Below are 24,025 nucleotides of genomic sequence, written 5' to 3'. Positions count from 1 at the left end.
ACGTCTTATCTCAACTACATCTGCCTGGCCGCAACAGTCAAATATCCGCAAGAACATCTTTATTCCAGCATCATAAAGATTGTACAGGATGTAATTAAAAGCCACAAAGCAATTACAAATAAGCGTCCGTATCCAGCCATGAGCCTTATCTTGGAAGATCAGATGGCGGCGTGATGAAGTGAGAACCAAGTGATGTTCTCAGGTTCTGGAATGTCGTACCATCAAGAACTTTGCTAATAAGTAAAGTTATCGTTAGAGTTTTTGCATATGTCAAATGAAAATAATGTAATTCTTTAAAATAATCCATGTAATAATAATGATTTACATGAGGTCGAGTTGATATCAATCACTCGCAAAATGATGGCGCATTTTATGAATTTGAATTCCATTTTAAATTTTAATTACACATTTTCAAAATCTTCTTAAATTTTAATTCCAATTTGAATCGTGTGTAAATTTTACGACTCTCCGTATTGAGCTTTGATGCAAACAAAATTCTCAGAACATAACACGGGCACAACAAAACAAAATCAAAGGAAGCATCAAAATAATGTTTTTTCTAACACGTAAGTCAAACAAAGTCAAAGGAAGTAAGTAAAAACAAAATTGAAGGAAGTAACAAAATAATGTTTTTTCTAACACGAAAGTCAAACAAAGTCAAATGACGTAAGTAAAAGCAACGACAAAGGAAGTAAGTAAAAGTAATTAAATATAAAAAATATTTAAAATAACCACGTCCTTAAAATAAAACAAATAAAAAAGCTGTTAAAAAAACACATTTCTTAACGGACAGAAAAGAAAAACATGTACTCTTACATAACATTTAAGTTATGTAAAATGTTATGTATGAGTAAATGCTTTTCTTTGTTGTCCGTTAATTATGAAAACGTGTTTTTTAACAGTTTTTTTTATTTGTTTTATTTCATATTTTATTTTTGTAAAAACCAGAAAAACGTGGTTCTAAAAAATATTTTTTTATATTTATTTACTTCTACTTACTTCCTTTGTCGTTGCTTTTACTTACGTCATTTGATTTGTTTGTTGTTTGACTTTCGTGTTAGAAAAACATTATTTTGTTACTTCCTTTGAATACCAGAAAAACGTGGTCTTTAATTAAAAATATTTTTTATATTTATTTATTTTCTACCTTTTAGTTAGCAATTTTAGCAATTGAAATCAATTTCCAGGGTTGGCAAGTGTGGATGTTCGAGAAAAAACTCAATTACTAACCGTGAATTTTTCGTGTTTTTTTTATTTATTTATTTTTTATTTTTTTTTCTAAATTTTTTTTTAAATTATTATTTCTGATGATCAAATCTTGAATTGTTAGGCAGCATAAGCATGCATGCCAAATTTAAAGTTTCTAGAATGTTTAGAAGAGCTCTAAATTAAGGTACGAATTTTTGATGACAGACACGAAACGAAGTCAAGAAAAACGTGGTAATAATAATAACAAAGTCAAAGAAAGCTGTAAAATTACGATTTTCTAACGCGTAACGTCTCTTTTACACTAACGCATCTGGTAATTGTTCAGCATAGCAAATCTCTTTGTTGTATAGCTGATGTCTTCGCAAGCATTTGACGTGATGGCATAAAAAAAGGTGAAGCGGCTGGTAGTCCAATGAAGAGTAACTAATGCTCATGTCACAGTGACATAGTATCCATTGACCTTATAACCTCACCACGCCAACCCACCTTCTCCCTAGGGCCCCAGCCTCCGAGTCTTATACCTTTTTTCGAAATCCCTCCCTCACCTCTCTAAAAAAATTGTTACTTCAAGGCTGCTTTTTTGAATGCGGAACAAAAAAAAAGGAATTTATGATAAATAGACTTTTAATTTTGGCTTTTTGCAGGCCTCACATTTCTTCTCAAAAATTGCCTCCTTGGTTTCGGGTTTGTGCTCCAGACTTAGCACGAGTCGACACCTTACCTTCCGCCCTAACATTTTTTTCTAGAATCCCATTGACATCCGCGGCCTGCGGTTATGAGTAACTGGACTAAGTTTTTTTCCTTCTTTCATTAACATCTTACATAAGAGGATTGGACACGCGCCAGGTGTTATCTTCATTGAAAATCAAATGTTATTATTTGAAGTAAAGTAAATTGTAATTGATTCTCAACACAAGATCCTAGTTTTGCTTGAGGTGGAAAATTCACTTCATGTACCATTCACTAATGAAAATAATAATTGTAAAAATAAATGCAGTGATGATCGTGAGGTTATAATAATGTATAAATGTTAATATAGTAAGAAAACCTTGCACATGGTTTAATAATTAGCAATGTAAGCCCTTATTTTGACATGCGTTATTTTAAGCTTCGGATGTTTTACATGCGTCAATAATGTTGAAGTGTTGAATATTCATGTAAATACTCGCATCGCTTGGCATTATCTGATCTAATAATTCTGCTAAAACTCTTCTGACTGTTTCTAAATTAAAGTTCGATAATTTACAATGTTAGGTAAATTCTAATACTTTCATATGATTTGATAAACAAATATATCTATATTGAGCTCTGTATCTAAATAAAAGTAATGGATTTAAAAGCCATCGTTTTTTTTAGTTTTTCAAAACCCTTTCTCGTAACCGCATGGGGGTGAAAGACTTATGTATATTTATTAATTAAAATTTTCAATTTATCATTAAAGTCAACGGAAGTTATAATCTTAAACGGTATTTACTGAACCACGTTGAATATTTTTGTTAATGTAAGGTGCGCCTTCAATTTAATTTTTGATGCCCAATTGTTCCACCTCTGCTCGATCGCTCACTTCGCTTGTATGTAGAAATCATAAATAAATCCGCTTGGTCGCGCTACTATCGCTGTAAGTTATTAATTAGAAGGTATCCAATTTAATTATATCACGTTTTCTATCAATTTTTTCGAAAAATTCATAGAAGTAAAATGTTATTATTTTTACAGTTTACGTAAGTATGTGAAGTTTCATAATTATCGGATAATAACTGTAGGAGTTATAGGCTACCTCGGTTTTAGGTAGCCGGTCCCCTTGAAAAGGAAACAAATAATTTTCGACCAAAGTTCGGAATGACATGTCCGGATCCGGATGGATTGTTTACTCTGTGCGGGGCCGTGTGTGCGTGTTGTCGTTCTGTAACTCATGGGAGGGGGAGGCCCTTTCCCACCTGAGATACAGGTGAAAATAATCAAAGCTACCATTGAATACCTGAAGGAAATTAATGCCCTGAAGCAAATGTAGTTTTAAGGAATAGAATTTAGTATGTCCAACCTATCTTAATGTTGCTCATTTGTTTTATAACTTTTATTCAACTTTCGCCTGTCACATCTAACAATTGCAAGTATACTAATTGCAAATAACACTCTGTGCAGTCTGTGGAACTAACTTCATCTTCAATCTTCAACAAACGCACCACTAGGTGCATCCATGAGTTCAAGTAGAGGTGCTCTGCGCAAATCTATTGAATGCTGTATTCTGTAATAACTGCCTATGTGAAGGGTGCCTATATTTGCCTCCACCAGATAAGCAGTTTTTCCCTTGCCTCCTTCTGAGCCCTGCCCATAAGAGAGACATCTTGTTAGCTTATTTGCATCAAATACTGTTTGCACTTGCCACATTTGGCTGAGAGAGGCTCCAGGTTGCGCCACCCAGGCTGGACCCTCACATAGAGTCTGGTTTCTTCACTTTCTTGTATGTGGCAGTGGCACAAGGTAGGGCATCCTCTAGTTACTAACTTGGGTAATTTGGCCTAACTACGGTATATTAATGGCATCTTCTGTTTAGTATGAACTAGTCACTAGCTTCTCCTGATAATATTGATGATGTTTTATTTTGAAACATGTTGTCCCTTGATCGACCCTCTGCAAAATATTTCCCTGAACATGATAATGATAGTGACATATAACTCCCCAATTTTATGAGCTGTAGCTGATCAATTAACACAATGTTTATAATGCTTTAAGCTAATGACATTCTTCATGTGCACACAGTTGCTGGGACTGCTGCAGACTCTGAATTGACAATTGAGGAGCAGTCGTGAGACTGGTGGGACTGCTGTAACAACTGAATCCCCCTGCAGACGTGGAGCTACATGGACGGGTCTCCAAAGCTCCAGTAATCATCAAACAAGAAGAAGAAGAACTCATGGGAGGAGTCAATTTAACTAACGGAGAAGGATTGGGCGGATGGTGACAGGACGTAAGGTGTGTGCGCTAGCTTCGAAGCTCGAACTACAACAAAGGAAAGCAACTGACTTGCTCTTCTCCACTGTAAAGTTGTAATTATTTCTCAGCATTATTTATACTTATCATCTATCAAAACTATTATTATTTTTTTTTCGTAATCCGTTGAAGGGCGGTTGCCCTGTGTCAGCCTTGTGGTGCTGGACACGATGGGCAAAAACAAACGGAGAAAGCAAAGTGGAGCTTCTAATCATTCAGACTCAGATGGAAACACTTGCTCCAGCCATGAAAACTCGTTACTTTCCTCTTTCGATCCAAATGGAATTCCATCTCTTTCACAACTACCTCCCTTAGCCATAGGCTTAACTCAGAGCTCAGGCTCAGCAATTCAATGTAACCTGGACCTGCCTCCCCACAGTAGCCATGGTGTGGTTGGTGCATAGCCAATCTGTAATACTTCATCAAATGTTCTTCCCATGATGCCCAACATTACAACTAAAACTACCTAATTCTGGTATTCACAAGAATCACAACTTTGAGGGATTCTTAAGCTCTCTCTCGCTTGATGATGTCTCTGACTCTGACACCGTAATTACAGCCGGACAAAGAAACAATGTAGAAAACCTAACAAGTCAGTAAAGCTGTGTCATTTGATCGAGCCAATTTCACTCCTGGATGGTGGAGACTGTCAATCTGCATCTGATCAAGTTGATTTAAGTAGGTTCCTCTCTGATGACCTTGCTCTCAGCAAGGCACTGGCCACCTCAGCTTTTGGAAAAGTTGGCATCTCTAGCATGTCAAAAAATATTGCCCGTAAATTACTAGTTCTAAATATGTAAACATCACAAGGTGTCTCACATCTGCTGGAGCTAGAGAAGCTGGGCATGTGGAAAATTAAATGCAGACTTCCTGCTAGTCAAACTACAACAGCAGGAGTTATTGGCCCATTTGGCATTGAAGTGTCCAATGAGGAACTCGCCAAAGCTCTGACCTCTGCAGGACATCTGGGTGTTACTGCAGAGAGAATCTTGAAGGGAAAAGACCTCATCAGGACCTCAATGTTCAAAGTATTCTTCCCTTGCAGTGCCCTGCCTGCACACGTAACCATTGGTTACCAGCGTTTCCAGGTTAACATGTTTGTTGATAAACCCTGGCAGTGTTTCAGATGTCAGCACTTTAAACACAATGCTCTAACCTGCAGTCCGCTGTGTCGTGTGTGGTGGGAGTCATGGTGTGAAAATGTGTACTCATATAGGCACCCCTAAGTGCTGTAACTGTGGCGGAGCCCACACCGCAAGCTATGGTGGGTGTCCCTACATGAAGCAAGCTAGAATCATAGAGAAAACCAGAACCATGCTTAAATGCTCCTACAGGGATGCTGTAAAACATGTCCAAACTGAATAAGTAACAAACCAATCATCATCTCCCATTCACTCCACTGCCACTGATATTCACAACTTTTCAGACTCTCAATTCCCCCAACTACCTGCTTCCTCTACCAGGACCTGGAATTTGAGTGGTGGAAATAACTCCAACTTGTCATATTCTGCACAAGCTTAAAAATCTAAATGTTCTGTCAGCACTCAAATACTGAACCTGTTCAGCAATCTCTTGAAGCTAAAATCTCTCTCACCCAACTGATTGATTTTTTATCACGTGTTCTGTCACTATGCAATTACTCAGATTCCACTGCCACAAAAGAAACCATTGCCAAAATAGCTGCTGAAAGTTTCAAACTCAATCCATCAGCTGAGTTAAAGGATACTAGTGCTTTTTGCTCAGTGCTGCCAGAAACATCAAATCCCCAGAACACTGAAGCTCAGGCTGTAAGGCCCAGTGATGATCCTGCACCTATGCCCTCCCTGGAGACAGCAATGGATGACTCAGATGTATTTGTTGAGGATGGGCAGATTACTCCCTCACCAATCCTAGGTGGAGCTATCTCCAAGAAAAAACAAAAAACTTATTCTCTTCGCCCTTCACCAGTAATAGGGGGCAAGCCACAACCTAAGATAATGGGTAAACAACAGAGGACTTTTCTCAAAGCTGCAGTTACCTCACTTAAGCATAGTCCAAGAAAATGTCAGTAGACAGACAGCTGAAAGTACTGCAATGGAACTGCCATAGTCTGCGTAATAAACTGAGTAACTTTAAACTGTATCTGTACACACACAAACCCCACATTGCCTGCTTATCTGAAACATGGCTATCAACTGGCTATGAGCCAAAATTTATTAATTATACTCCAATTTATAAACATAGAGGTGATGCACAAGTTGGGGGAGGCCTGGCTATTCTGGTGAGAAGTGATGTCTCTTTTTTAAATATAGATCTGGCACCTTATCCACTGGGGAACTTAGAGGTGTGTGGGGTTAAACTCTTTGAATGTATACAACCCCTGCCAAAACATTACAGTAGCAGAACTAAATCACTATTCGAGACAACTGGGGTCATCTCGGCTAATTGTTGGAGAATTTAATGCCCACAGCCCAATGTGGGAACCAAACAAGGCTTCAAACATCACAGGAAAGAGTGTAGAGGACCTTTTGCTGCATGACCCATCCTTATGCCTACTAACTCCTGCCTCACTGCCAACATTTTATAGCATTTATCACAATTCATTTTCAACGCTGGATCTCTCACTCATATCATCCCAGTTACAGCCAATATCTACTGTGCTCACTGGAGAAGACTTGGGCAGTGATCACTGTGCCATTTTCACTTGTGTTGGTGTGGAACCATCAACTATTCTGTACAAAGTCCGCCCATCTTGGAAGTTTCAAGGAGGCTCATGGAGCTTGTGGTCATCTCTACTCATTCAAAAGGGTACAATGCAACAACCAGACCTCGAAGCAAGTAGTATCTCATTTGCAAACAATATCAGAGCAGCTAGCCTTCAGGCTTTTTCTCAAACAAAGGAAGTATTAACACCAAGATTAACACCCCAAAATGTGCGGAAGCAGTGGCTGCCAAAAGAACAGCTAAAAAAGCCCTTCTCTCATGCCCATCTCCCCCTGTTCTCATTGCTTACAAACGAGCTGAAGCAAGAGTCAAGTGGGAAGTGAAAAGAGCCAAACAGGACTCATGGAAAAATTTTTGCAACACTGTTACATCAGACACTCCCCTAAAAATACTGTGGAAAAGAGTTAAAGGCCTTCGAACGCCATACAGCCGCAAATCGCAACCCTTTATTGTCAACAATTAACACAGTTCTCTCTGACCCCCTATCCTAAGTAGAGGCTCTTGCAACTCACTATGAAGAGGTCTCAGCATCTCCTGCACCATCCCCTTACCCCTCGCATGTCATACTACTACTAGCACTGGCATTGAGTGATGAAAGCGACTCAGACCTGAACCAGCCAATCACTCTCTATGAGTTGAACAAAGGTCTTGAACACCTTAAAAAAACGTCACCTGGCTTGGACCAGGTTCACAATGAGCATCTATCCCACTTACCAACAGAATATCAGGCTTGGCTGCTGGCAGATTTTAACCATTGCTTTCTTGAAGCCACACTTCAAACAGCCTGGAAGACTTCCCTTATAGTGCCCATACCCAAACCTAATAAAATGCTAACCTCTGTTTCCTCCTTCAGGCCCATATCCCTGCTCTCATGCGTGGGAAAATTGCTTGAATGGATATTAAACAAACGTCTGAGTTTCTTCCTGGAGCAAACTAACTCCTTCCGTGCATCTCAAGGAGGGTTCCGATGCCGCATTGCTGCAATAGACCAAGTTGCCAGACTGGAGGCAGCTATTCGAGCTGCTCTGAAAACCAAATCCATTCTACTGGTAGCCTTTTGCGACCTCACTCTAGCCTTTGATAAAGTCTGGCACACAGGACTGTTATACAAACTGAGTCAATGTGGTGTGCATGGGACAATGCTGCAATGGCCGCGGGCCTATCTAACAGATCGGTACTTTCAGGTGCAGTTTGAGGGTGAGACCTCATCACTGAAAACGATCAAGTCTGGAGTTCCTCAGGGGGCCATTCTCTCTCCACTGTTGTTTAATGTCATGATGAAAGATCTCCCTTCATTGCCAGGCGTGTCTACTGCTGACTATGCAGATGACATCACTTTCTTCACCAGTAGTCCAGACATGAACACAGCCACTAGTAGAATTGAATTGCAACTCTCACAATTTTTCCAATGGGCACAAAGCTGGGGTTTGACTCTAAATCTCTCTAAAACTAAATGCATGTGTTTCACCAACAAGAAAGTAATTCCTCCTCCACTGAACGNTAAGGAAGTTGTGGATCCACCTTAACAGGCTTCCTCCTACCCCCAACAGCCTCAGCTTTCTAAAGAGCACCCCATGGTCAACTTTGTCAAATGCTTTAGCAAAGTCTAGGTATACCACCTGTCTCTTATACACATCTAGATGTGTATAAGAGACAGACTCAACTGAGTGTTTTGATAATGGAAAGAAGAGCACTCTATGCAGTTTTAATAGATTTAGGAATGACTAGTTTATGTAAGTAGGGACTGCCTTTTGTGAGGAGTGCTCTTCTTACCCCACTTTGCCGAGCCTTCCCTAGCCTCAGTCATAACCCCGCCCACAGGAGATTGTGTTTAATTTATTTGTTTTGCAATCAAAAGTTCATCTCTGTTCCTTTTGCTGTCGAGTCCGAAGAAGCTCCAGGCTGCCCCCACCCAGGCTGGACCTTCAGTTAGCATGATGATCTCATGTGTGGCGCAAGTTAGGGCATGTGTGTGACTGTGACAACTAATACTAGATTTGAACTAGAATTGTTGAAAAGAATATTTACCTGATGACTGACCGTAGTGGTAGCATCCAAAGTTGTTGGGCCGCCTCTCTGAGGAGGTCCACGTGTATATATAGAGATATGATATGCTGTATAGATATAGATGTTTGTGCATATAGATATGCTTTGCGGCTCTGACTTGTTACTCGGCTCCGCGGCATTCCTCGGCTTGGTCGTGTTCCACGGCTCTGCCGTGTCCCACGACCGGGCCGTGTTCTGCGGCGGAGCCGTGGAGTGCGGTGCAAGTCGCCATGTCTTGTTCACTTCAACGGGTTTGCCGTCCATGCTGTTATGTTATTGCATTTCATATTGTTTTGTTCTTTTGTTCTAGCATGCTTTTTTTTAATTTTTTTCTCTTATTTCAAATTTTATTTTATTTTTTCTTTTTATTCATTTTACTTTATTATTATTCTTTTTTATTTTTAATTTCTTATTTATTTTATTTTATCATTATTTTTTATTTACATATTTTTCTTTTTAATTTTCATTGTTTTTGTTATTTACTCTAATATTTATTTCATTTACTGCTTTATCCTTATTATTTGTCTACGTTTAATTTTTGTATAATTTTATTTTATTCAGTTATTTATAAATATTATTATTATTATTTTATTATTATTATTATTATTATTATTTTTTTCTTTTTTCCGTGTGTGTGTTTTCTCTCTGTTTCAGGTTTTTGTTTTCAGAGCTGTTAAAGCAGTTAGGTACAAACTAAACCCAGTTTAGGCAAGGGGCTTTATGGACTAGTTTCCAGTGCTCCTATAAGAATAAATAAGAAAGAAAGAAAGAAAAGAATTTTGGTTTTCCTGTGTTAAGTTTACTTTGATCATTCATCGTGATAGGACGTTAGTTCTTGGCGTTCTGAACTATTTTCAAAAATTTGCAACTGAGGTGGATTGTGGATTTTTTTTCAAATCTAAGTAATTAAATGTTTGTAGTTGAATTGTCGAAGTGCTGTTCTAACACTAACAAGTAGCAGTCAGCCAGTAACACCTAACTTAAAGTCTTGAACTTGTTACAAAATTATATTTATAGCAATGTTGAGATTTGTATGCTTATAATATCCTTATTACTACAAAGAACCACTGTATGAAAATATTTTAACCATTGCACGTTTGTATTTGATTTTTGATTTTTAGAGGAAAAAACATTTGGAAATTTCAAATTTCGAATATAGGCCTACGCTTACCCAATTTTTCAATCCATATATTTTTATATTATCAGCAATCTTACTTGCTAACATGTCATGTAGGTATGAAGGTGAAGCTAAAACTTGTAGCTTTATTAGAGCCTCTTGGCATCATTTGACTAAAGTTACATTAAATTATGCTCAATATATTTTATCTAAAATATGAAATGCATATAAATCTGGAAAAAATAAACTCAATCAGTCTCAGTGGCTATAGCCTATAGGGTTATCAATGAGCCCATCACCAGTTAGGTATCAAAAAATTTTGCAAAATCATTTAATTTAGTTACTATTTACTACCATAGGACGTAGGTATAATTTCTTGTAATAATGGAAAAAGCCTTTATTTTTTGCTTATAGAGAAAAACCATATCATGCACTTGATAATGTGCAAGATTATTTATTATTATTATTGCAACAATGCCAATCCAATAAGTCTTTTTAAGAGAGTTAAATTCTATATATCGATAAACTAATAATTTTTCCGTCTACAGAATTGATTTACTATGGAATCAGAAGACATAGCAAAGCTTAGAATTTCTATAAGAAATTACATTGAAAGAGTAAGTATCAAGTGATTAAGTCAGTTCAATAATTGAAAAAGTTCCTAACTATGTACCGGTACCTATCTTTTTTATATTTATATTCCTATACAACTTCATTATTAATGTGTAATAAAATTTATTAATGTTCACAAATTCTAAAGAAGGTCTGCTTTATCTACAGCTTATCAAAACTGGTTTATTAGTCTTGAGTTTAAAATTCAACTGTCTGATGAGAATAAATTTTGTTTTGAAAAATATAAATGAAAAATCTCCATAATTTTGTCGAGTCATTGCATTGGCAATTAGGTACCGGTATCTGTTGTTGGATCAATGTTGTACACTTGTACTTCTATAACTTATAGAAGTACAATCTATAGGAACAAAATAGTGTTTCAATCAAACATTCTTTACCTGAGAAATCATGCATCACTACAATTTACATAACTTAAAAAATGATGAAAAATGCAAATTCACTCAATTTAGTGTGAGTTTATTTTCTGTTCTGGTCACCACTCAACAGCATATTTGTAGGGCCAGTTTGAAAAGATTAAAAGTGACATGTCTTAATTTGCTTTCTAGATTTTTCAAAATATTTTTAATTTGAGCCTCTTTCATTCTGGTTTTGAGTGAACTGTTGCAAATAGTTATTTCGTCACTTAATCTCAGTTTTCTCAAGAATACACAGGATAACTAATTTTTTTATTATTTGTTAATTTGTTAATTTTTAACTAATATTTGTACTGTACAGCATCTCACATTTTTCTCAAGCATAGATAGAATAACTAATTATTTATAATTCATTAATTTATTAATTTTTAACTAATATTTGCACTGTACAGCATCTTGCATTTTTTTCAAGCTCAAGCATAGATAGAATAACTAATTATTTATAATTCATTAATTTATTAATTTTTAACTAATATTTGCACTGTTCAGCATCATTCTGAAGCTTTAAAGCATCTCATATTATAACCAAGAAAAGACAGGATAAAGAATTTATTTGAATTAAAAATATTTTTTATTGTGCAGCATCACTTTGAAGCTGCAGAGTTTTGGGGGGACAAGGTGGTGAGTGTGACGGGTGGTGCGGCCACTGATGTGTACTGGCTGGCACAGACGCTGCTGCACACCCGTCAGTACCACAGAGCTTGTCTGCTCATCAACAAATACAACCTCACTAGTGTAAGTCTTGACACTACCTCACTAGTGTAAGTCTTGACACAACCTCACTAGTGTAAGTCTTGACACAACCTCACTAGTGTAAGTCTTGACACAACTTCAACTTTGAACTCACGTACTTTATTTTGCTTCGTTATTGAACTATTCCTTTATTCCTTTATTTGTATTAAAATACAAATGCTGTTTGAAAATTGATATTATTTTAGTCTGATTATTTATTATTTTTATTACACATTATTTAGTCTGATGACACAATCCAAATCTCAGGAACCTTGGTAGGGCTTGCAAGGACTCCTGGCAGGAAACTTTGTCTTCATTGCAAGGTGCATGCAATTGTTGTTCTATATACCTATATGATGGTCTATATATCTATGAGGGTCTATATATGCATGTGTTGGTTTATATATACCGTATGGTGGTTTATATTTATCTATGGTGTTTTAAATATATATAGAATTCTGCTTATGGTACCTACCGTAGTTGTGAAAAAAAAATAATCAATTTTACTGCATGTGACATCACTCTCAACAGTCTAGAAAGTCTTGATAGTATTGATTTAATTATTTTTGAGTGAGATTCGTATATATTACACTATTCAGAATTGTATGTCCTCTTGTAACCACTGTATAATACTTGCTTCTGAAGCCACCCTGACTTTGCTGGATGAAAACATCTAAAGGAAAATTGCAAAATGCACAAAATGCAGCACAAGTACATTGTATGCCTGTATTGTACAGTACACAGCACTACATTGTACACCTGTATTGTGCAGCATGCAGCACTACATTGTACGCCTGTGTTGTGCAGAATGCAGCACTACATTGTACACCTGTGTTGTGCAGAATACAGCACTACATTGTACGCCTGTGTTGTGCAGCATGCAGCACTACATTGTACGCCTGTGTTGTGCAGAATGCAGCAATTGTACACCTGTGTTGTGCAGAATACAGCACTACATTGTACGCCTGTGTTGTGCAGAATGCAGCACTACATTGTACACCTGTGTTGTGCAGAATGCAGCACTACGTTGTACACCTGTATTGTACAGTACACAGCACTGCATTGTACACCTGTATTGTGCAGAATGCAGCACATACATTGTACGCCTGTGTTGTGCAGAATGCAGCACATACATTGTACGCCTGTATTGTGCAGAATGCAGCACATACATTGTACGCCTGTGTTGTGCAGAATGCAGCACTACATTGTACGCCTGTGTTGTGCAGAATGCAGCACTACATTGTACACCTGTGTTGTGCAGAATACAGCACTACATTGTACGCCTGTGTTGTGCAGAATGCAGCACTACATTGTACACCTGTGTTGTGCAGAATGCAGCACTACGTTGTACACCTGTATTGTACAGTACACAGCACTGCATTGTCCTGTATTGTACAGTACACAGCACTACATTGTACACCTGTATTGTGCAGCACTACATTGTACCTGTCTCTTATACACATCTAGATGTGTATAAGAGACAGCAGTCAGCCAGTAACACCTAACTTAAAGTCTTGAACTTGTTACAAAATTATATTTATAGCAATGTTGAGANTACACAGCACTACATTGTACACCTGTATTGTACAGTACACAACACTACATTGTACACCTGTATTGTACAGTACACAGCACTACATTGTACACCTGTATTGTACAGAACTACATTGTACACCTGTATTGTACAGTACACAGCACTACATTGTACACATGTATTGTGCAGAACGGTAGCCTGTGTTATCTGGCTGCGCTCTGCCACTTCAAGATGAGGGAGCACGAGCGCGCGCTGGACCTCCTCGAGAGCTCTGCGTGGCCGAGTGCTGGGGACGCAAGCAATGGCAAGACCTCCAGCAACGCGGGGGGCTTCACTAATCAGGTCTTCTTAATAGATCATCACTTTTGGTTCATATTTATATTCATACTATCATTACTGATAATAAAAATGATTTGAATCATCGAGTTTGAAGTCTCTCAGTACATGTCCTATCATTGGTTGTATATATTAATAAAAATGGATTGGACTACCAAATTTTAAGTCTTGTTACGATTTGTATATATGGTGGTACTTAGGACGATTTTAATTATCAAGTTTGAAGTAGTAGGTATCTTGTTAATTGTGCAATCATTGCAGAAGAATGATTTAAATTATCTATTTTCAAGTGACAGCAAATTATGAAGGTTCTTGGGAGAAATTAACCAATTATATTATATTTTATGACTAGACCTGCTGTTGCTATATTCTTATATGAGATTAAAGAATTGTTGCCACAGACTTTGTCTTGGTGCAATGTAATATAAATAAAGTACCTACAATTTTCTCTTCATGAGACATTAATTTTATGAATCATAGATTCTTTTCGACTAATGTCTTATTTATGAATTAATTTCCTATCAATAATTCATTTTTTATTGTAAATTAATAATTGTAAATTAATGAATTAATGTATTTAATATTAACTTGTCTGTACTGCAGGTGCCGGAACTGGATGACATTATATCACTGGAGTGTTCGAGACAAGTTTTGAGGGCCCAGATCTACGAGTCCATCGACAACTCCAACCTTGCCACCGAGTGCTACCAAGCTGCTCTTAAGGCAGATCCTCTTTGTTATGATGCTCTAAAAGCCCTCACAGACCACCATATGCTAACTATTAAAGAGAAAAAAGAACTTCATGACTCACTTCCAATCTCTGTTCATTGCAAAACAGAGGCTCTAAGAGACCTGGTCCATGTCAGTTATGACACTAAAATTAGCAAAGGCAGCGTCGTGGTCCTTGACTCTGATTCATGTGACATGCAGATTGATAACCTGCCTGCTCATTTATCATGCTTATCAGATAATTTAGACGTTTTGGCTGCACAGGCTGAACGCTTTTACTACAAGTGTCATTTTGTGCCATGTTTTCAATTGACCAAAAGAGTTTTAGAGGAAGATCCTTATCACACTGACTGCTTACCCATCCACATCGCATGTTTAATAGAACTTCAACAGCCCAACACGCTCTTTTTACTGGCACACAAACTAGTAGACTTGTACCCTGAACTAGCACTATCTTGGTTTGCTGTAGGCTGCTATTATTACCTTATAGGCAAAAATGAACCTGCCAGAAGATACTTAAGTAAAGCCGCTTCTATCAACAAAGTCTTTGGTCCGGCCTGGATTGCCTTTGCCCACTCCTTTGCCGCAGAGAAAGAACACGACCAAGCCAGCGCTGCGTACTTCAAAGCGGCCAACCTCATGAAGGGATCACATTTACCTCTGCTTTATATAGGCATGGAATATAACCTTAGCAATAACAATAAATTTGCACAAAATTTTTTTGAGAAAGCAATAGAAATGGCGCCCGATGATCCTTTTGTACTACATGAGCTTGGAGTAGTCAACTTCAACAACCAACAGTGAGTCAAATTATGTCACTAATACTGCCTTGTAATTTAAAATGAATGTTTTGACGTGAAATGCAGACAGCTTTTTAAAATCATTTAACTCTTGAAAGCATTGAACAAATGAGAAAACTTATGAAAATGTGAATTTTTTAAAATTAGATAACCCATCTTCAGCTGTGAAAATTGGTTATTGAATATTCCATCTCTTTCCGTAAAAATAGATTATTGGTGAATATCACATCTCTGTCTGTAAAAATTGGTAATTGATGAATATCCTATCTTTGTCTGTAAAGATAGGTTATTATTGAATATCCTACCTCCAGCTATGAAGATCATCAGTAAGCAGAAGCAAAGTATAAGTTCTTGTTTTATTTACAGGTACGAGGCAGCAGAAGGATACTTCATGCAAGCCATGGATGTGATCCAGAACTTGTACGTAGAAGCTAACGACTACTACAACATCCCCGCCAAGTGGACGGCGCTCTACAATAACCTGGCCCACACCCTGCGCAAGCTCGGCAAGATCCAGCTAGCTCTCCAGTATCATTCGCAGGTATCATTTGGCCCTGCAGTATCATTTGGTCTGGAAGTATCAATCGCAGGTATCATTTGGCCCTGCAGTATCATTTGGTCTGGAAGTATCAATCGCAGGTATCATTTGGACCTGCTGTATAATTGACAAGTATCACTTGGTGCTGCAGTATCATTGATTGTTTTTCAGCAAATCTGTCATATTGATCTGGAATTAAAATGATAGCTCTAGCATCTTTCATTTAAGGCTCTTTTTATTTTTTCATTGAGTTTAATCCCTGACAAATATAATGTCCCGATACACCGCTGACGATGTCCCCCACAGTACACCCACAACACCCTAGCACTACACCCATAACACCCTAGCACTCCACCCACAACACCCCAGCACTACACCCATAACACCCCAGCACTACACCCACAACACCCCAGCACTACACCCACAACACCCCAGCACTACACCCACAACACCCCAGCACTACACCCATAACACCCCATGTGTAACGCGTTACAGGCGGTGATGCTGTCCCCCAGCGAGGCCATATGTCACACAGGGATGGCCCTATGTCACGCGCTGCTGGGGGAGCATGAGGCTGCGGTGGACGCCCTCCATGTGAGCCTCTCCCTCCAGAGGGACCAGACGGTGGCCACCACACTGCTCACGCTCCTCATGGAGCGCATGGCCGCCACGCAGACCGTCTTCCCTGGTGCGCTGATATTCTTATTTATCTTGATTTGTATCTGCCTTCAATTAATATTATCATGCCTTTAATTAATAATATCATTTATCTTAATTTGTACCGGTATCTGCCTTCAATTAATAATATAATTTATCTTAATATTTATCTGCCTTCAATTAATATTATCATTTATCTTAATTTGTGTCGGTATCTGCCTTCAATTAATAATATAATTTATCTTAATATTTATCTGCCTTCAATTAATATTATCATTTATATTGATTTGTATCTGCCTTCAATTAATATTGTCATTTATCTTAATTTGTGTCTGACTTTAATTAATATTGTAATTTATCTTAATTTGTGTATGCCTTTAATTTTGAAAAAATAGACTTATTGTCTGAAGTAATTTTATCATTATTATATAACGAATTATCTTGCAAACTTTCCATGAAAATATTTTTCATACGTTATCAAGTTGCATTATTCTCTCGGTGTTATTTTATTTGCATTTAAAAAGTTTGTTTTAATTATTGTATGTCTGTTTCATGGTTAATGTTATTAACTTTAATGTTTGTGCAGAAGTATCGTTCACAGAGGATGTTGTTAATGTTGTTAACTTTAATGTTTGTGCAGAAGTATCGTTCACAGAGGATGTTGTTAATGTTATTAACTTTAATGTTTTTGCAGAAGTATCGTTCACAGAGGATGTTGTTAATGTTATTAACTTTAATGTTTGTGCAGAAGTATCGTTCACTGAAGACTTGGCCCCAAACCTGCTCTCCCACGAGGCTTTCCCGCCGCCCTCCCCTCCCCTGCTGCCACAGCCTGCTGGTGCGTCGTGTTGTTTATGTTCTTTTCCCTCAACATAAAAATACAATAATTATTATATAAATAAATTATATAACATATTTTTATACAATCATTATATTATATATTATTATCATGCTATTATTTAATTAATTATATAGATAAATAATTTAATTTATACTTGTTACGAGCCATAATTAAACACTATAGTTCATGCCAATTTTAATTCCATGCAAATACTCAGAATTTATTTAATCGTTTTTGAACTGAAAGATTTTCAATCCTGTGCAGTCTGTTCATCTTCATTTAACTAAAGGCATTGAATTGATTGAAATGAAGTTGGGATTGTAAAAATACAAGATATAATGGATAACAGGCAATAAGTTTTCTGTACTCCCAAGATGATTTCCAACTCTGCGTCATATGATAAAAATGAAATTATGTTTCTTTTCATTTTAATTGTTATTACGTACGGCATATGCAGATATGGAGTGCGGCACGGAGACTACCGAGGTGGACCAAGCCTGCAACATCACAACGCAGATCGGCGTGAATCTGGCGATGCCGATCAGTGCTGATTTGTCGATGCCGATCGGCGCCGATAATTCGCCACCGATCGCTGCTGATCTGGCGATGCCGATCAGCGCTGATATGTCGATGCCGGTCGGGGCCGATTTGTCAATGCCGATCGACGCCGAAGTATCGTTGCTGGGGGACGCCGAGCGATCGCCGCAGATGGACGCTGATGGTTCACTCCAGATGGACGCCAATCGTTCGCCGCAAATGGACGGAAATCTTCAGATGGACTCAAATTTGACCGTCCAGACCGACCCCGAACAGTCGCTGCACAGCCTGGAAGACATGGTCATGGATGACGACAGCGACTAGATGCTCTAAGATCTCGTATCTAGGTCATCCTAAGATCTAATATCTAGCTTGCTCTAGCATTTAATATCTAGGGCGTTCCAGAATTTTTAATCTAGGACACTCTTCACTATTCAATATATATCACCTTGTAAGCCTTTTCCTCCTTTCACATGTCTGCTAGGGCACTCTAAAATTCATAATCTAGGACACTCTTCACTATTCAGTATTCATCATCTAGTAAGCCTTTTCCTCCTTCCACATGTCTGGAATTCCGTTTAGTATCCGTACTTTTTATGCAGTCTCGTCCACATAATTTTTCTTTGTGCATATAGAAATATATATTTTTTGATCATTACACAATTTGCCGAGGTTTGCTCACCTCAACTACCTAATCAATCAATGTTTTCATTTCCTTCAATTTTTTTTCCATTTATTCAATTACATTTTTCATCATATTCATGTCATTGTCTCCATACAATATTATTATATCATCGGTTTCCCGCGTTGTGGTGTTATGGTCACCATCGGTTTTCCTTTCAGTTATGGTGTAACTGAAAGTGTTTTAGGATCATTTTTATCGATGTTTAATTATTTGTTCCCGTCATAACAATGTATAATATTCATCTCCGGCATTGCCCTGTACAATATTGCTATTAAGCTATCAATATATTAGCTTGCTGCCGCTGTGTCAGAGTCATGCTCACTTCCGTTATAATTAAACTAACAAGTTCATTATTTTTCCATTGTTTAATCATCCTTTTCTATTTTGTTACATAGATCAAAATGATAACGAAGTTTTAAATTAATTAGCTAATTTTGGGTTCCCAGAATCTTCTGAATTATTGATTTAAATGGAAGGGATATTGGTGGGGAATGGAGGGGGCATTGGTGGGGAATGGAGGGTGCATTGGTGGGGAATGGAGGGAGCATTGGTGGGGAATGGAGGGGGTATTGGTGGGGAATGGAGGGTGCATTGGTGAGGAATGGAGGGGGCATTTGTGGGGAATGGAGGGAGCATTTGTGGGGAATGGAGGGGACATTTGTGGGGAATGGAGGGGACATTGGTGGGGAATGGAGGGGACATAGGTGAGGAATGGAGGGGGCATTGGTGGGGAATGGAGGGAGCATTGGTGGGGAATGGAGGGAACATAGGTGGGGAATGGAGGGGGCATTGATGGGGAATGGAGGGGACATTGGTGGGGAATGGAGGGGACATTGATGGGGAATGGAGGGGACATAGGTGGGGAATGGAGGGGGCATTGATGGGGAATGGAGGGAACATTGGTGGGGAATGGAGGGGACATAAGTGGGGAATGGAGGGGACATTGATGGGGAATGGAGGGGACATAGGTGGGGAATGGAGGGGGCATTGATGGGGAATGGAGGGGACATTGGTGGGGAATGGAGGGGACATTGATGGGGAATGGAGGGGACATAGGTGGGGAATGGAGGGGGCATTGATGGGGAATGGAGGGAACATTGGTGGGGAATGGAGGGGACATTAGTGGGGAATGGAGGGGATATTGGTGGGGAATGGAGGGGGCATTGGTGGGGAATGAAGGGGACATTGGTGGGGAATGGAGGGGGCATTTGTAGGGAATGGAGGGGGCATTTGTGGGGAATGGAGAGAGCATTAGTGGGGAATGGAGGGGATATTGGTGGGGAATGGAGGGGGCATTGGTGGGGAATGAAGGGGACATTGGTGGGGAATGGAGGGGGCATTTGTAGGGAATGGAGGGGGCATTTGTGGGGAATGGAGAGAGCATTAGTGGGGAATGGAGGGGATATTGGTGGGGAATGGAGGGGGCATTGGTGGGGAATGAAGGGGACATTGGTGGGGAATGGAGGGGGCATTTGTAGGGAATGGAGGGGGCATTTGTGGGGAATGGAGAGAGCATTAGTGGGGAATGGAGGGGGCATTTGTGGGGAATGAAGGGGACATTGGTGGGGAATGGAGGGGATATTGATGGGGAATGGAGGGGGCATTGGTGGGGAATGAAGGGGACATTGGTGGGGAATGGAGGGGGCATTTGTAGGGAATGGAGGGGGCATTTGTGGGGAATGGAGAGAGCATTAGTGGGGAATGGAGGGGGCATTTGTGGGGAATGAAGGGGACATTGGTGGGGAATGGAGGGGATATTGATGGGGAATGGAGGGGGCATTGGTGGGGAATGAAGGGGACATTGGTGGGGAATGGAGGGGGCATTTGTAGGGAATGGAGGGGGCATTTGTGGGGAATGGAGAGAGCATTAGTGGGGAATGGAGGGGGCATTTGTGGGGAATGAAGGGGACATTGGTGGGGAATGGAGGGGATATTGATGGGGAATGGAGGGGGCATTGGTGGGGAATGGAGGGGCCATTGGTGGGGAATGGAGGGGGCATTGATGGAGAACAGTCCCTCCATCCAACCGTCCCTCCATCCAACCGTCCCTCCATCCAACCGTCCCTCCATCCAACCGTCCCTCCATCCAACCGTCCCTCCATCCAACCGTCCCTCCATCCAACCGTCCCTCCATCCAACCGTCCCTCCATCCAACAGTCCCTCCATCCAACAGTCCCTCCATCCAACAGTCCCTCCATCCAACAGTCCCTCCATCCAACAGTCCCTCCATCCAACAGTCCCTCCATCCAACCGTCCCTCCATCCAACCGTCCTCCATCCAACCGTCCTCCATCCAACAGTCCCTCCATCCAACAGTCCCTCCATCCAACAGTCCCTCCATCCAACCGTCCTCCATCCAACCGTCCCTCCATCCAACCGTCCTCCATCCAACCGTCCTCCATCCAACCGTCCCTCCATCCAACCGTCCCTCCATCCAACAGTCCCTCCATCCAACCGTCCCTCCATCCAACCGTCCAGCTATAATCATATAACCTAATTACCATCAAATAAAGAAGAAATCATTCATCAGCGATCCATACATTGCGTTGTTCCTGTACATATTCAGATCCAGGAAACGCAAACACACATGAATATAAAAACACATAACTGCACGCTAAACAAACACAAGCAAGCCAACAACACACAAATACAGATAAAAAACATAAGTAAACAATCACACAAACACAGACAAACAATGTATTCACTTCCCTCATCGCTTATTCCTGCGGACTTTTACATCTGGTGTTTACGCTCGGAGAAATGAGAAGGTCGTTGTCCGATTAGCGAAGCTGTTTTTGTTCTTGTGTAGATTATTCTAACCCACTTGCTTGCACTGGCAAAACGGAGCTTATTACAGAAAGTGTGTCGGTATTTGGGGTATATGACACATCAATTGCGTTGAGTGCAAATTTGGTATTAATGAAACACGTGGAAAAATGTCCGTAGAGTTTTGTTATTATTGAATAATGCTTCGTCTCGTCCATCACGTCTCGTTTCTCACGTCTCGTCCATCACGTCTCGTTTCTCACGTCTCGTCCCTCACGTCTCGTCCATCACGTCTCGTTTCTCCGTCTCGTCCCTCACGCCTCGTCCCTCACGTCTCGTCCCTCACGTCTCGTCCATCACGTCTCGTCCATCACGTCTCGTCCTCCTCACGTCTCGTCCCTCACGTCTCGTCCCTCACGTCTCGTCCCTCACGTCTCGTCCCTCACGTCTCGACCGACGCAGCGAGACGCAGTGCCGTCCTGGCAGTCGTGGGGGGAGGTTGTCGTCGCTCCGCCGCCGCTTCTCTTCCCTTGTTCCTGTGACGGCATCGAAAAGTTTCCCCTTATATTTGAACCCTACGAACTTTAACCCTGTTCAACTTGAACCCAATGAAGATAACTTTTATTAATGATAATAACTTATGTTATTAGCTCCACTTAGCTGACTTTAATGGCGTTCTTTGTGTGTGTTGTCCTCGGGACTTTGTTTTCAGCGGCTCAAACTGTGACCAGTTCATCCCGCGCTAACTGGGATAAACTGGATGGAGTTTCCATTAGACTGTGGATAAATAAATAATCAACTGGCTTAACTTCTAATTGATATGTTAAAGATTATTCCTAAAATGTCTTCAGCTTTCATTAAACTGTGTTTGAATTACTGATAAATTGGCTTGCGTTATCTCTGCATCGAATTTAATTTTATGATTAACTGGCTGGAGTTCTCATTAAATTGGTTGAATTACTGATAAACCTGAGTTTTTATCAAATTGGATGAATTAATAATAAACTGGTCTGTGTTGCATTAATAATGAATGATGTGATACGTGATTATCGTTTGTTTTAATTAAACTTGATTTTGTGTTTGTTGAAACTGTTTGAGTAACTGTTGAATTGAGATGTGTACATGTTAAATTGTTGAATCAAAATTGATAAATGTAACATTGTTGAACTATAAAACAATAAGTGTTGATTTGTTGAAATGACATCGCTACTGTCATATTGTTGAAGTGGGATGACTGACTTAAATTTAAGAATCACACGATGAATTCTGTTATAAATCTGTGATGAATTGTAAAAAACATGTTATTAGTGCGAGATCAACTGGGGCGAGTGATTAACTGGGGTGAGTGATATGGGTGATAAACTGGGGTGAATGATATGGGTGATAAACTGGAGGGATTGAACAACTGGGGTGAGCGTCGTATCAACTGGGATGTCGGATGAACTGGGATAATTATTATAAAATTTCGTATTAAAAGATATTTTTCATTTAGTCGTAAATTGGGATGAATTATGCTGAATTTTTTATTAGCTTAATCGAAATGGGTTGAAATTGAAATAATTCGAATTAGGCAGCCAGTAAATTGAGTAAACTCTGTAATTACGCATTGATTTAATTTTTGCGTTTATTTTGATAATTTGAGAGTGCAATGTGAGTAAATACTCTGACAAATGATTAATCCTAAACTCATAAATCATTAATAATCACAAACTGATAAATCATTTATTATTAATTGATAAACCATTAATCATAAACTGTTGAATCATTATTAAATAACTGATAAACTATTATAACTATATTAATCATAAAATGATAAATAATTAGCCCTAAAATGGTAAATAATTAATGATAAAATGATAAATAATCAATCGTAAACTGATAAATTGTTTGGTTAAACTAAATTTAAAGTTTAGCTAAATAAATTTGATTAGAGTTTAAGCAATTTTCAACAGTTATATAATGAAGGGAAGGCTGACTTGCGTGTACAAATACACAAAAAAATACAATAATAATCAATAAAGAAATAATTACAAGCGAATACAAAAAAAAGGCAACAATGAAACGGACACATAAGAATAAAAATTTCAAAGGCAATAATAATAAGAGGATACAAAAAAAAGAAATAAAAGAACGAACACCAAAATTTGAACGCATTTGAAAATAAAATACTTAAAAAAAAACTTTTTAAAAAAACACGTTTTTCTTGAGGACTAAAAAGTAGAAAATAAATTGTGGCTCGCCCCAAAAACGTGTATCGGGCAGATTTATGATAAAAGCGAAAAGCACACAACACACGAATTTGGGAAATTTGATGGTGAACGTACAGTCCGACCCACGTTTTTTGGGGCGAGCCATAATTTATTTTCTACTTTTTAGTCCTCAAGAAAAACGTGGTTTTTTAAAAAGTTTTTTTTTAAGTATTTTATTTTCTCCTTTTTAGTCCGTTGCTACACATGAAAAACGTTGTTGCGAGCCAATTTACTTGCCTTGACGTACGTATCGATGATACGCAGCGTAAGCGCCTGCTCGTCTATAACGTCAGCGCCCGCACGTCATACTATATATATACTATTTATATATACTATACTCAATTAAGCTAATTTAGGTCTCTAATTGCTAGTTTTTATGATTGTATCTGAAATTGTTAGGCGAAAATAGCCTGCATGCCGAATTTCAGATCTCTAGAGCAATCAGAAGTGGGCTAATTTTCGTTGTCAATGTTAACAACAAACAAACAAACAAACAAACAAACAAACAAA

At 38.9% G+C, this 24,025-nt stretch overlaps 2 protein-coding genes across 2 annotated transcripts; one reads left to right on the top strand and one right to left on the bottom strand.

Annotated features, from left to right (window-relative positions):
• Positions 1-10,545: 10,545 nt before the first annotated feature.
• On the top strand, positions 10,546-18,856 carry LOC108680769 (cell division cycle protein 16 homolog). The gene is made up of 8 exons (XM_018169666.2): positions 10,546-10,683; positions 11,695-11,847; positions 13,568-13,720; positions 14,318-15,243; positions 15,610-15,784; positions 16,277-16,469; positions 17,187-17,276; positions 17,737-18,856. The coding sequence occupies exons 1-8, from the start codon at positions 10,627-10,629 to the stop codon at positions 18,138-18,140; spliced, it is 2,151 nt and encodes a 716-aa protein (XP_018025155.1). The 5' UTR covers positions 10,546-10,626; the 3' UTR covers positions 18,141-18,856.
• Positions 18,857-18,958: 102 nt separating this feature from the next.
• LOC108680765 (proline-rich extensin-like protein EPR1) lies at positions 18,959-20,347 on the bottom strand. The gene has a single exon (XM_018169662.1). It carries the CDS (start codon positions 20,345-20,347, stop codon positions 18,959-18,961), a length of 1,389 nt encoding a protein of 462 aa, XP_018025151.1.
• Between the last annotated feature and the right edge of the window lie 3,678 nt (positions 20,348-24,025).

The sequence above is a fragment of the Hyalella azteca genome, unplaced genomic scaffold (assembly GCF_000764305.2).
Source record: "Hyalella azteca isolate HAZT.00-mixed unplaced genomic scaffold, Hazt_2.0.2 contig7147, whole genome shotgun sequence".
Lineage (NCBI taxonomy): Eukaryota > Metazoa > Arthropoda > Malacostraca > Amphipoda > Hyalellidae > Hyalella > Hyalella azteca.
Note: the sequence above shows the minus strand (reverse complement) of the source record. Positions and strands in the feature narration are given on the sequence as shown.

What these genes read in the sequence shown, in the direction of transcription:
- LOC108680769 (XM_018169666.2), top strand. Translation starts at nt 10,627, where the DNA reads ATGGAATCAGAAGACATAGCAAAGCTTAGAATTTCTATAAGAAATTAC. An exon ending in TAAGAAATTACATTGAAAGA is followed by an intron (nt 10,684 to 11,694) that starts GTAAGTATCAAG and finishes TTTATTGTGCAG; the next exon opens with CATCACTTTGAAGCTGCAGA. An exon ending in CTCTCCAGTATCATTCGCAG is followed by an intron (nt 15,785 to 16,276) that starts GTATCATTTGGC and finishes AACGCGTTACAG; the next exon opens with GCGGTGATGCTGTCCCCCAG.
- LOC108680765 (XM_018169662.1), bottom strand. Translation starts at nt 20,347, where the DNA reads ATGCCCCCTCCATTCCCTACAAATGCCCCCTCCATTCCCCACCAATGT.